The sequence below is a fragment of the Gobius niger genome (assembly GCF_951799975.1).
Source record: "Gobius niger genome assembly, chromosome: 11".
In the NCBI taxonomy this organism is placed as follows: Eukaryota; Metazoa; Chordata; class Actinopteri; order Gobiiformes; family Gobiidae; genus Gobius; species Gobius niger.
Window position 1 is genome coordinate 9,837,264 of NC_136862.1, and position 12,582 is coordinate 9,849,845.

The 12,582-nt window shown below is 41.3% G+C and overlaps 1 protein-coding gene across 19 annotated transcripts in view; it reads right to left on the minus strand.

The window, feature by feature from the left end:
* The window catches only part of picalma (phosphatidylinositol binding clathrin assembly protein a), a 32,992-nt gene extending 23,345 nt beyond the window's left edge, over window positions 1-9,647 (minus strand). For all 19 annotated transcript variants that reach the window (XM_079565630.1, XM_079565628.1, XM_079565635.1 and 16 more), the window contains exons 1-3: window positions 9,535-9,647; window positions 9,113-9,348; window positions 81-223 (exon numbers count right to left, since the gene is read on the minus strand). In XM_079565630.1, coding sequence (XP_079421756.1) covers window positions 81-223; window positions 9,113-9,242 — 273 coding nt within the window. In that variant the 5' untranslated portion in view covers window positions 9,243-9,348; window positions 9,535-9,647. The remainder of the gene's footprint in view (window positions 1-80; window positions 224-9,112; window positions 9,349-9,534) is intronic.
* Between the last annotated feature and the right edge of the window lie 2,935 nt (window positions 9,648-12,582).

Here is a 12,582-nt window from a genome sequence, read left to right on the forward strand (position 1 = left end):
ACATTTGTGAGTTTACCACCAGTTCACCTCCTCATATAATGTGCAATGAGGCGTGTTTGTGAAAGCCTGACAGCCCTCACCTCGTTGCCATAGACCATCAGGTGGTGTGTGGCGGTGAGGGACTTGAATACCACCACCCAGCTGGTGTTGGCGGTCCTCTCGAACAGTGTGTCGGCCAGCTGCGGGATGTTCACATTCATCTCATTTGTACACTGGATCAGGTCTGGGCAGAGAGAGGGGAACAGACGAGGGATTTATCAATAATGTGCAACACCGCAGAAGAGGCCAGTGCCGCACACTTTCTTCAATTTGTCTCTTATCTGTTGCCGTTCATGACTACCGTTGATGAAATGCAGGGGACACAAGGACAGTGGGATGTTTATCTGTACTTTAGCTCTGGGACGGACAAACAGCTCGATAGCTGAGCCAGAGGAATTTACTTTTTATCATGACCTGAGAGAGCTTTGCTGGTATTTACTTCATTTCAATTTGAAGTTAACAAGATGTTTGATCAAATTTGAACCAAATTTGATCAAACGACGTAAAACTTTAACAGAGAAATTGCTTAGGTTTAGTAGTTATGTATATCCTCCATGTGTCTGGGTGACTTCGGTTCCCACACCACACAAAACATGCATAACGAACCAAGCACAAGATCTGGAGATGAGCCCCCGGGTGTGGCACTGAGCTCACCCACTGCTCCTGACAGATATCTGAAGGATGGGTCAAAAGCAGAGGACACATTTCTCTCTACGGGAAATAAAGTAAACCTTAAACCCACAAATCAATTATTAGCCAACCAGCTATGATTAACTAGCCTAGTTGTTGCAGCGGCACAGACTAAAGGCTTTCAGGGAGTGTGATCTTGGTTGTGAATACGGTCAGAAGAACTAGGCCTGGTGTAATTGTGGCTGCGGAAGGTGGCACAGAGCCCTGACCCTCTGGACTCAAGTGAAAGGAAATGCCTCACGGTTGGCTCCTCTTTCCATCAAGGCCACTGCGCTGATCGATGGAGCCACCGCTCATCCGACCCGCCATATATCTCCGCGCCGGCTCCAGATGCACACACAAGCAGATCCTGACATTTTGATGAAAGGCCGGTGACAGAGGCCACATCACATCGTCTGTTCTCTGAACTAATGCAGTTTTGTTAAGCAGATAACCACATTTGCATTTTATCTGCTCAAGCAAATGTCGAGCCTCATTTCAAGCTGATAGTTGGGGAAAATGGCACAGGATGGATGCCAACATTAGTAGAAGTTGTAAATATTAATGCATGACAGGCTTTCGCTTGTCACTTTCCAAGAAATCATACGGCGCATGTTGAGATCCTTCTTGGTTATTCAATATTCATCGCGATCATTTGCCAATGGGGTTTGGCAGAGACGGTCAATAAATATTTCAGACATATGCCTTGTTCCCACTCAGACAAACCGCTTTAAAGCTATGGAAGACTAAGTTACAACAGTACGCATAGGGCTGAGCAATTAATCGAGCTCTAATTGGTTCATAATGAAATCTATGGTCAATCACAATGATAGGCATGGTCCTTTTTAATGGACAGGTCTACAGCCAAACAACCTGACACGGAGGGAAAAAGATATAAAGATACTTAATAGGACAGCAAGATTTTGGAGAAATGTCAAGTTACAATTTTTATTTTATTACCGGTGGAGGCAGTGCCAAAACCTGAGTAAATCAGATGATGAGACGCGTCACATTAACATCATGTGGCCACATTCTGAGGAAAACTGCAGGAAGTGAGCAGTAAAACTGTCAGGTATGAAAAATACACACACAAACACACTGGTCTGACTGATAAAAGATTAAGATGATCAATATTTGGTGTCATTTTTAGATTTTCTTTCGAAGACTTGTGATGATATTAAAATTCAGATTCAGTTAATTACTGTAGGTAATTTTGAAAGACAGAAACTTTAACATTTTAACCAATTAACAATGAGGCGACGACAGGAAACGCACGAGGTATGCTGTCATATATTCAACAAACACATACGATTTTTGAAAACAAAATGCTGCTTCACAAGCACATCCTCTTCCAAACGATTCAAGCTGGAGCAATCCCAGATTGATCTCAGTGCGAACGTTACTGGCCCTGTAATATCAATCTGCCTCTTAACATTTGAAGCAAGACTAGATCCTCTAAACGTAAACTACAGGGTAAACATCAGATTTTTATGAATTTATTAGTTTATTTGACAGGGACAGTACTAAGGTTGGGCCAAATCATATCGCAGATCGTTATCGCAATGTCATTTTTTAATATTGTGTCCACACGATATAATTGATATTACGCACAGCTCCATCAGAGCAGCATAAACACTGACTGCAGAACACAGGGACAGGTGCTTAAAAAGTAAAATGAAATGAAGGATGTAAACTGCTTGAGTGGATAATATTTGGTACACTGAATTAATCTTCCCAATAGGCGTCCATTATCAATTATATCGTCAAATATATCGTTATCGTGATATTTCTTTTTCCATTTCGTGATATAGTTTTTAGGCCATATCGCCCTGCCCTGGACAGTACCATTAATGAACATGTCTGTAAATGTCAGCATTAGCTGCAGAGCTAGTTTTCAACTGTTGTCCCTGGGCAAGGTGTATAATGCCAACAATTATAAAACAGACATTTTTAAATGTTGAGGCTATGCACACACATAACAAAGCATCTGTTCATACAAATCCTACATTGATAACGTCTGATTGTTCGCTCTGTGACTTGCACCAGAGAAAAGACTTTGGTGGAGGGGGATAAGACCTCACTGACGTAAAACTTTAGTTTGCGACATCTCATAATAATTGCAGTTAAATAACCAATCAGATCGCAGCTTTTTAGACTCTGATTAACTGTGCAGCACGAATACTGGAAGTGTAAAAAGTAATGTGTGACCATAAACTACAGAACAAGCCCATGTGAATAGTGCGTGCTTTACTGTAGTTTATAGCAGTGTTTCCTACAGTAAGAGGTGGTGACCCAGTGAGGCCTGTTTACATGGGTGGTCTATGAATCCTCCTCAGTGTTTGCTGTTTGTCACACAAAAGCCTTTTTGCTTTTTATATAGACAATAGGCCACCCATGTGACAACAAAAGCCTTTTCAGATGCTTCTGCTGTGGCGGCTTCCAGTACTGATTTGACCAGTGACTTTCTCCCGCTGCGGCTGATCTGTGTAAGACAAGCCGAGGCTCACGGGCAATGAGACTTTATTAAGCTGTATCTGACACGACACTTTGAGCCGGCCACTGCAGAGCTGAAAAAACACAGCCACATCTCGATTTATGTTTCTTATCCAAACTATATCCTCTCACATACAGAGTCCAGTTATTTATGTTCACATGTACCGTAAGTTTGGGAAGGAAGCGGCTCCAACAATGGGCAATATAACAGTGAAAAACGAAAAAGGGGGAGCCAGTATTTTCAAATATCTTTCTATTATCAACTTTGGGCACCCTGCTGGAGGTTTGTCACAGATTTTTGTTCGGAGCAAGTGTTTATCAATTATGAAATGCTTAACATTTGACTAGAAAGTAACAAAAAATGTGCCTTTTACTTAAAAACTCCAAGGTGTCCCCACAACTGTGGCATCAAAAAAAGAACAGTCAGTGATAGACAAGAGCATAGCCACTCTATGAAAACAGGGTGTCTTTTTAGTCCTACTATTTTTATATGCTTCATGTCACTCAAGTCAGAAGTGCTCTCAGCTTGGAGCTTTTTATTATGAAGACAAAACTTAAAGCTGAAATGCGGGACATGGAGAAAGTCCAGTGAAGCTCAGCCTCATCAGTGAGAGAATGTTAATAATGGCATTATTGAATCAAACGTAATCATCCAGTGATCCAAACTGAATGCTTGTGAATCACTTGAACATATCCAAGAGATGGACAAAACAGATTTCTGGCAAAGATATCAACAGAGAATGGGACAACTAGTAGAAAACGTGACTTGAACCAAAAAAGCCACAAAAAAAACTGGGCAGCTGTCTAGACTCAGACAAGGGCTTAGTTATAAGGAGCAGCGTTCTGTGGTGGTGCTTGCATGGAGGATTTCCAAAAGGGGTAGCATGACAGGGAGCGGGATTAAAGTAGCTCAGGGAGCATGGCTGCATTCACAGATGGGGCTGACTGTTGGGCAACTGAGAACATGAGAAAGGAAGTGATGAGTAAAGCCTTTCGCAAAAAGGAAGTACAAAGTTTGCTACGACTGTGTATGCAATACATTCTCTGCACTGATAAAAAGCCAGCACTTATTACAAAGACATGCTTTACTTGAATGATTCTAAATGTTGCCTCTCTCAAAGCCTCACAGCGAGTTATGAGAAAACACAGTTGTCTTCATACAAATACAATGAGCTCAATGTGGCAAATTATTTCTGTCATTGCTGTTGACAACTACGGCACTTTCATCAGACTGGGACAAAACAAACCGCACACACATGCTGACAACAAAGAATGCATCTGTGGTAGAACTTCCTCGTGTGGATAACGCCCACACAATCAGCAGTTTGATGTCGTTGGGAAAGCTTGAGGGATTTTCGGATAACATGATGATAACATGCAAGAACAGTCAAAGACATTCCTCCGCTCTGTGGCTCCGAGGTCACGCAGTCATGTAATCACAGACATCATTTTCGGGAAGTGCATCAAAAGCATCTGAGCCGATCTCACCTCTGATGGGCTCCCCTGTGCTGTGGGAAGGGCCGGCCTTATGTAATGACTTCCTGTTGGCTGTTTACTCTGGGCAATCCAGAGCTCGCTTTAGGAACTACAGAGCCACTTCCTTCTTCAGGAAATGTCTATCCCCTTACAATCCAGTCACTTTAGACGCAGGAACACATGGAGCCGGCAAAGCGGTGCTGACAACTGTGCTGACAACGCTCAGCGACATTTCCGGATAATCAAGGCAACTCACAGGCTACAGGGACAAAAAGCCCAGGCAAAGGTTACCCAAAGTTCTTCATAGGGAGGGATGGATAATATATCGCTGCACATTATATTATTGGCTATAATATATGTTAATCCTCCGGTCCAGTGACCATAAGAGCCTGGCTTGACATCTGGAGATGGGTCTCCAGGCACTACACACCCCACTGCTCCTTATAAATTAACCAAACACCATCAAAGGATGGGTCAAATGCAGAGGACACATTTTGTTGCATAATTGTACAATGACAAAGCACTTAACCTATATTGGTCAGCAAATGTTAGGAAGTCATTGGCCTGGGTGCCCAAACTTTGCATAGTGTTTTGTTTTTTGTAAATATCAGCTTCAGTTCTGTTGAAAAAATAACTAGTCCAGGAGGTTGCAGATTAAAACGGGCAGGACTTCTACAGGGACATAAACACATTGTTCAAGTCTAGGGTACCCAAGATCTGCTGAAATAGCAGAGACTAAAGGCCTGAACATACAGTGTAACATATTCCAAAAGAGACACCGTAGGCCTTTCTTCAGTGGCATGAGTATCTCTGACTACATCTTTGTCTGTGAAAGTATTACGCGAAATTGACTTTTTAGAGATTTCAGGCATGTTTTCAATAGAATACAAATGTCTCATCAAAAACATATCTGGAGTGCCATCGCATTTTTTAATAATCTTTGAATCTTCCCCAGTGGCAATATTAACGCTGAGCTCAAAGAAAGCTCCCCCTGAGGTCTTGTGTATCCAGGAAATGTTTTTGTCAGTTCTTGACCTCTTGCAAAGTTTACTCCTTTCATCGCAGAGTAAAAATACTCGCCATAGGTTCACAACAGCAACGAGGCCGCTGGTCTAACCCTCCTACCCCTCTTTTTAGAAACAGCTTTGCAGTGAAGGGGAGTGGGAGGGGCTTGTGGTGAGATCGCCTGGACAATCAGGAAGTGAAGCTACTTGATATTTTGTTTTAGCTGTTTTAGATCAATATTGTATTTTTTAACCAACAAAGTGTCAGATAAAGATGTGCTTGAGATAATGACAAAATGCCTGCACTTTAAAGCGAGTGTCAAGCAGTCTTTTGGAGCCGCCTGTGCGGAGATGAGCTGGTAAACTCTGGGGTGCTGAGACAACAGGTAAAGAAGAGGCTGACACTTTCTGACTGGGTCTTCCTCTTAAGAAACTTTCTGGGCCATTCATTTTCCTTACATTTCCTGAACTTTCTTCCTCCGCTTACTTTTCAATTACATTATCCAAGTAATGTTATTTCTATGAAAGTAGTAACACAATGTTTGACAATGGCCACCTTTCCTTTTGCTGGTGAAAGTTATTTTGGCTGAAACATTGTGATTTTAAGATTTGAATCGATATGTCATACCCAGGTTAACACAGTCATGAAATATACTTGAATGACCAGAACCTGCCAATTCACTTACATAGAGTAAGTAGTAATGCAAAGAACATGCCGCTCAAGTACATACCATCTAAATACTATCACACATGTTAAAAAGGGGAAAGAAGGAAGGTCTGGTTAAAGAAGAAAGTCGACAACCCTCGAAAAAACAGCTCAGTCATCAAACCCTACACAGGTGAGACGTGAATGGAAACATTGAAAGATCCTGAAATTGGCTCTTACAACTGTACCTGGGTGTGGCTGAGAGAGTGGAGCAAAAGGGCCTTTCTCAATAAGAGCACAGGCTAACAGTGTGCAAATGAGCTGGGCAAAGATGCAGAGGAGGCTTTGTTGACGTGCAAGAGTCAGGGTAGGTTCACCAAGTGAAGAGCGGAAATATTTACACATGCTTTTAGGACCTGTATGGGTCATACTGTGATCATTAACAGCCCAGTGATACAAAACCAAATACCATTTGCATACCAAATGTTTGAATGCTAAAAAAAAAAAAAAAAAAATCTAGACAACGGCAGCTACAGAGGGCAACTTACTGTATTGCCTGCTGTAGGAAATTTGTTTTTAATGCCAGTGCTTAAAGAGCCACTCGTCAAGTGCTTTACACATTCAAGAGAGTTTAGGTCAAAAAGGCAGGAAACAAATGAGACAAATGAGCGGTTACCTAAATGGAAAAACTCTAAAGACTGAGTCGACAAAATACAGATTTTTTCCCAGGAAAGACAGTCTTATGATCCGAAAACTTGAGATCCAAAGTATAAAAGCTGAACAGAAGTTTCACATGAATAAAATAGGCCTCTACAATGGACTTTTGCCCAATAGAAACAACTTTACGCATATTTTTTTCTGTCATGAATGAAGTCAGAAACATGCTTAGTCTTTATTATATGTTCATAACCAAAAATCCAACTTTTGCTTTTTGTATCTTTCCTGCTTACTCAGAGCCACCATGAAAAACATGCTTGTTGCTGAATATTTCGTAGCATAACAGCACTGAATTATCCAATATATTCCCCAGAAGTGAGTAGACAATGATAAAAGGTAACATACTGAATTTGTGCTGCGTCTGCTAGCCACATAGTCCTGGAGTTATGTGACCGAGTTAATCTAACATGCCAGCGCTAAAGAATGTCAAACGAGGCCCCTCTCCAACTCTGAGGCAGAAGCACAGGGAGCCGTATCTCACCTGCAATCCAGACAGGAGGAAGACGGGATAGCAGCCGGCGCACACAGGCTATATCTGGCCTATGTGGAGAGTTCAAACAGAAGATTGCCGTGCGGTCCTCTTTAAATACCTCGAGTCTAAGTGAGACTGCAGCCGGCCCAAGTGTCCCAAGATGAAGCTCAGACAGGCACCACCGAGGAGCCGGGTATCACCTGTCTGCATTCAATAAAGTCACTGGGCAGACACACAACAGCTGAGAAAAAGTCTGCACACACAGGTATAAAAACTTCAGTGTGCGTTTTGCCCAAATTCCTTTGACAGAAGTAATTTATGCCAACACACTGACCAAGCTTTTATATGAATATGATCAGTCAGCGGTAGAAGAAGAAAAGTCAACAAACCAGTCAATAAGAACAGAGTGGAACGGTTGTGCGCATAAGTTTGAGATACTCAAGGGGCAATTCTGTTTTAAAAAACAATCTCCAAACAGAAAACCCACAACTGTTGCACATTATAGTTTTGTGTTAAGACTAAGGTCGATAAACTTGCCATATCAATATTGAAGCTTGAAGTCCTTTCAATAGAAGAGACAACAATCATGCCTGTCCGACTGAATTAAGCCGTAACGTTTTATGCTGGAAGAAAAGGTAAATTCATACTGTTGGAGAGGATATTGAACTTTAAGCCAGTTTTTGTTTGGTATGGACAATACATAACTCAGAATAAGGACAAAACAACAGCATATTGAGGATTAATGGGCAAATTCTACACCAGAAAACTGAGCGGTCATCCACCTCAGTGCTAGTCTGTATGAGTGACGGGTGACAGTGTGTGGACCTTCACACGGGTCATGAAAAGTGAAAAATACTGAGAAAATAAGGCACACGTATTGTGGCGCACCGACAAACATCAACTGAACATAAGGCAAGTAAATACATGGTATATTGACGACTACAGATAAGAAATTCCAAAGTCTATGAATAGTAGATTGACGTCCAGAATAAGTCTGCCCTGAAACGAGGGTACATGTTGTCGCACAAGAGAAAAGTAGTTGATAAAGCTCAGTGCCAAAGTCCACGACACATGCACTTCCTGAAAAAGAAGCAAAGCAATTGCTGCTTTTGACATAGATAAAATGAGCCAGTCTGTGATTTTTTTTTACAGGAAACTTATTTAAATTACACAGGATCTTCTGTCTAGCTATAGATTAAAACGCACACACTACAATGCACATCACCAACACTCACAACATACACCACAGATTGATCGTGATTATGACACGTTTGCAATGCAGAGAAGGACATCTGTGCTTGGCAGAAGAATAATACAGACATTCATTCATCACATCATTGTCATTCCAACTTAAAACCATGTTATTCTTGGTTAGCTGCCTTTCTGAAAATCCCTTTTAGCCCCCAGTATTTCAGTGATAGCGGTGCATGCATTGTTTCCACAAACAGCCCATCACTGCACAGCTGCTCGTGTAAATGTACCCACAGGCCTCATATCCATAACTATAGCATTCATTACGAATTCGTGCGCAGCTTGTGATATCACGGATAAATGTAAAGTGAGCAACAGGTGAAGACATTTAAAACGTGTACTTACAGTCCAGATGTTTCTTCTTTGGTCCCATTATTTCATGAGTGGTCGCCTTGCACACAGTTTTGGAAATCGCCGAGCCGGTGACACTGTGTTGAGCTGCGGTTATCCGGTCCGTAATGCTCTGTCCAGACATTTTTATCGCCTCGAATGAATACAGACCCCTCTAGAAAGTGTACCAGATCCAAAAGAGCGGTCTTGTTGTCGATGTCAATCCAAAGGCTCGGTGCCACCTGAGAACACTGAGACAAGAGAAGGAGACAGAGTGGATATGAGACGGCGGCGGCAGCGCTACGTCTCTGCTAGGCTAGCTCTAGCCGTGAAGCTAACGAGCGTAAAACAGACACAGCCATGGCATTATGATGTGTAAAACAAATAATCCATCATCAGTAAGACATAGACAGATATTAGGACCAAAAGATACGAACCCAGATGTTTAAATCGCACCCACGCACGTCTACGGTCTTTTCTCCTCTTCCCGTACAAGTCTTTTTCACATTCTCCCTGGCCACACAGACGGGAAAGGAGACGACTCTTTCAAGTGTGACTCTTCAAAGTAAAGACACAGAGTGATGTTGTACTTTCTGATTCAGCTTAATCCCACTGAAGGTGAGTGTTCCGATTACATAATCATTATATGGGAATAAAAACAGAATGCTCTGCCGCGGTGTTTGATCAAGTCATTGTTTAAATACAATAGAAACCAGATCTCGCATATTTTATTTTGAAGTCCAACCTTTCTCACTTTCGTTAAGATCGTGTTACTTGATGCTGTTTTTTTTTATTTGTTTCCCACGCTGAACTCAGTCCAGTTATTACAGCGCCTCCCGCTGTTGCTGCCTTTAAATCACCATTTAAAAGGACTGAAATGGCGGGTGCATTTCATTTGTCCCTCAACTCAACACGTCTCTGAGATATTCGTTTGACCCACGTGGACGAATTTTGTCATCATGAGGTTTGTATTAATGAATAAACAATAAACACACACACTGAGCTGAAATAATTCTAATGTTTTAAATGACACATCAAAACATTTACGCGATAAGCTTGTGTTTTAATTATAGCCTCAACGTCGTGCAATGTTTCACTGGTGTGGCTGCTGTTGATTAGAATGTTTTTATGATACTTATGATCGCTTATGAAACAGATGGATACACAGGGACATAATACACAAAACTTTTTATCAACATTGTTAATTTGTCCATCCTATTTCAGATCAAGTCACTTCTCCCTGTATGTCGCTCCCTGGTGGTCTAGTGGTTAGGATTCGGCGCTCTCACCGCCGCGGCCCGGGTTCGATTCCCGGTCAGGGAACGCTCTTTTTTCAGGAAAAGTTACAATATTGCAAGATCGAGTCAAATAAACTCCCACTGACTGGTAAGAACTACTCGTCAGATTCCCGATTTCCAGTCAAAAGTGGGGATTTATTCCATTCTAACCTATCCACTTGTTGCCTTTGTCCTACTGTGTGGTTTTGATTTCATTGCTTATGACTTTGTTGACATCTAGTGGTCAGAGGCCGCCATCACAGAAGAGGCCACAGAATTCCCTGTGTAGGAGTTCCCATTGAATCCACTGTCAATGGGAATTCCACAGACCGCATAATCATGTACTCTCATCTTGTTATAGTTCACCAGTTGTATTTGAGGGTTTGGTGGTCAGTGCATTCAAACGTGGTTCAATTAAGAGACATTTAACTGTTCACCGATCTTACCTTTTATTTATGCTTGGAACCTTAACCTCTTAACCCCCCTTAACCGAGCACAGTTTCTCTAGTTCAGCTGTACCCAAATCTAAAAGCTTCTCGACTGGAGCTTGCAGCCTCTAGGCCAGAGAAATGCCTCATTTGAAAGCTAAGACCAACAAAACTGATTTAAGATATTTTCCTCGCATTGTCGTCACTTTTTTGTCGTATTTTTGGTGCTTTTTGGTCGTGTTGTCGTCATTTTCTTGTAACGGTTTAATTGCTTTTTCATTCTTTTTTTGTTGTTGTTTTTGCTGCTTATTTTGTAGCATTTCTGTCGCTTTTTTGTCGCTTTTTCATCACTTTTCTGCTGTGTGTTTGTCGCCTGTTTTGTTTTTTTTTGCTGCATTTTCATCCTCATTTACATCTTGTTTTGTCACTAATTTGACGCTTTTTTCAAGAAGCTTTTAGATTTGGGTAAAGTCGAAATGGTCAAGGTGGGGGGTTAAGAGGTCTGTCTGTATATAAAGGGTTTCAGTTTCTGATGCTTTAATCATGTGAAATTATTAAATTTGAGGTAAAAAGGATAACCTCTGGCATTGCAATGTGGGCCAATCCAATTTGGCTCCTGGGCCGCACTTTGGGCACAACTGCACTACACAATTCCATTCATTATTTTCTTTTCTCTTGTTTGTTGCAGGTGGACTGGAAAATGAAAGACAACTGATTGACAGTGGCATTTTTATGTACTCGTAATCATTGCTGAAGAAGAAAACAGTTAAAACACGGCCCCAGAGACGCACGTTTATTTGATATAACCAGCAAATGTGGCACAGACATAGCAGCTCTGTCTGTCGAGCTTCAGCGGGATTTACTTAAGATCTGCTTCACTCCTCAGACTAAATGAACACATCAAAGAGGGAACAGAAAACCATCCTCTGTGATTTGTATAGTTTGTCATGTCAACAGAGTCTCAGTCTGAGTCAATTTTTAAGCTGCTCAAGACATTAGCATGCTACCGGTTAGCAACTGTCATCAATCAACTGTCAATGGCTTCAACATGATAAACACATGTGTGGCTACATCTAACACTAAGGAAATACCAAAGTAACAGCTCAGCTCTGACCTCTGTCACATATTGTATCAAAGGCTAGATGTTTGTTGTTCAGGGCTTTCTCTTGGAGAGGTCAGAGCTGATGAAGCTAAATGCTAACCAGTAGCACGCTAACATCTTGATTACACTGGTTTCTTCGCATGTTTTTACTGTTATCTTCTTGAGCAATGATTACGACTACATAAAAATGCCACTGTCAATCAGTTGTCTTTCATTTTCAGTATATATATTGTTACATGTTGTACTAAAGCATAATTCTACTTGGTATTTAAAATGGCCGCCATAACAACAGAAGTCACATGACTGAAAGGCATGTATAGCGTTTGTATATATTCATATGTTCATAAAAGTCAGTCAAACTACCCACGAGTATTAAGCTGCAAAATATAGGACATTACATACAACAATAAATGGAACATAGTGGCTAAGAACAGTTTAATGTAAAGATCCAATAAAGGATGAACATTAAAACACATTTAAAGACGCAAAGGACCACATAATTCAACCTGTCTCAAAAGCCAAAGAATAAAAGTGGAATGTTTTATGTCGTAAAACGCTCCACTCTGGGCCCCTGCTTTACAGTGACAATGTAGCAGGACAGGAAAACAAAGCAGAAACTATAGGGACTGTAATGCTGTTTTTAGTGCATTCATTGTAGAGACTTACAATATTTGACAG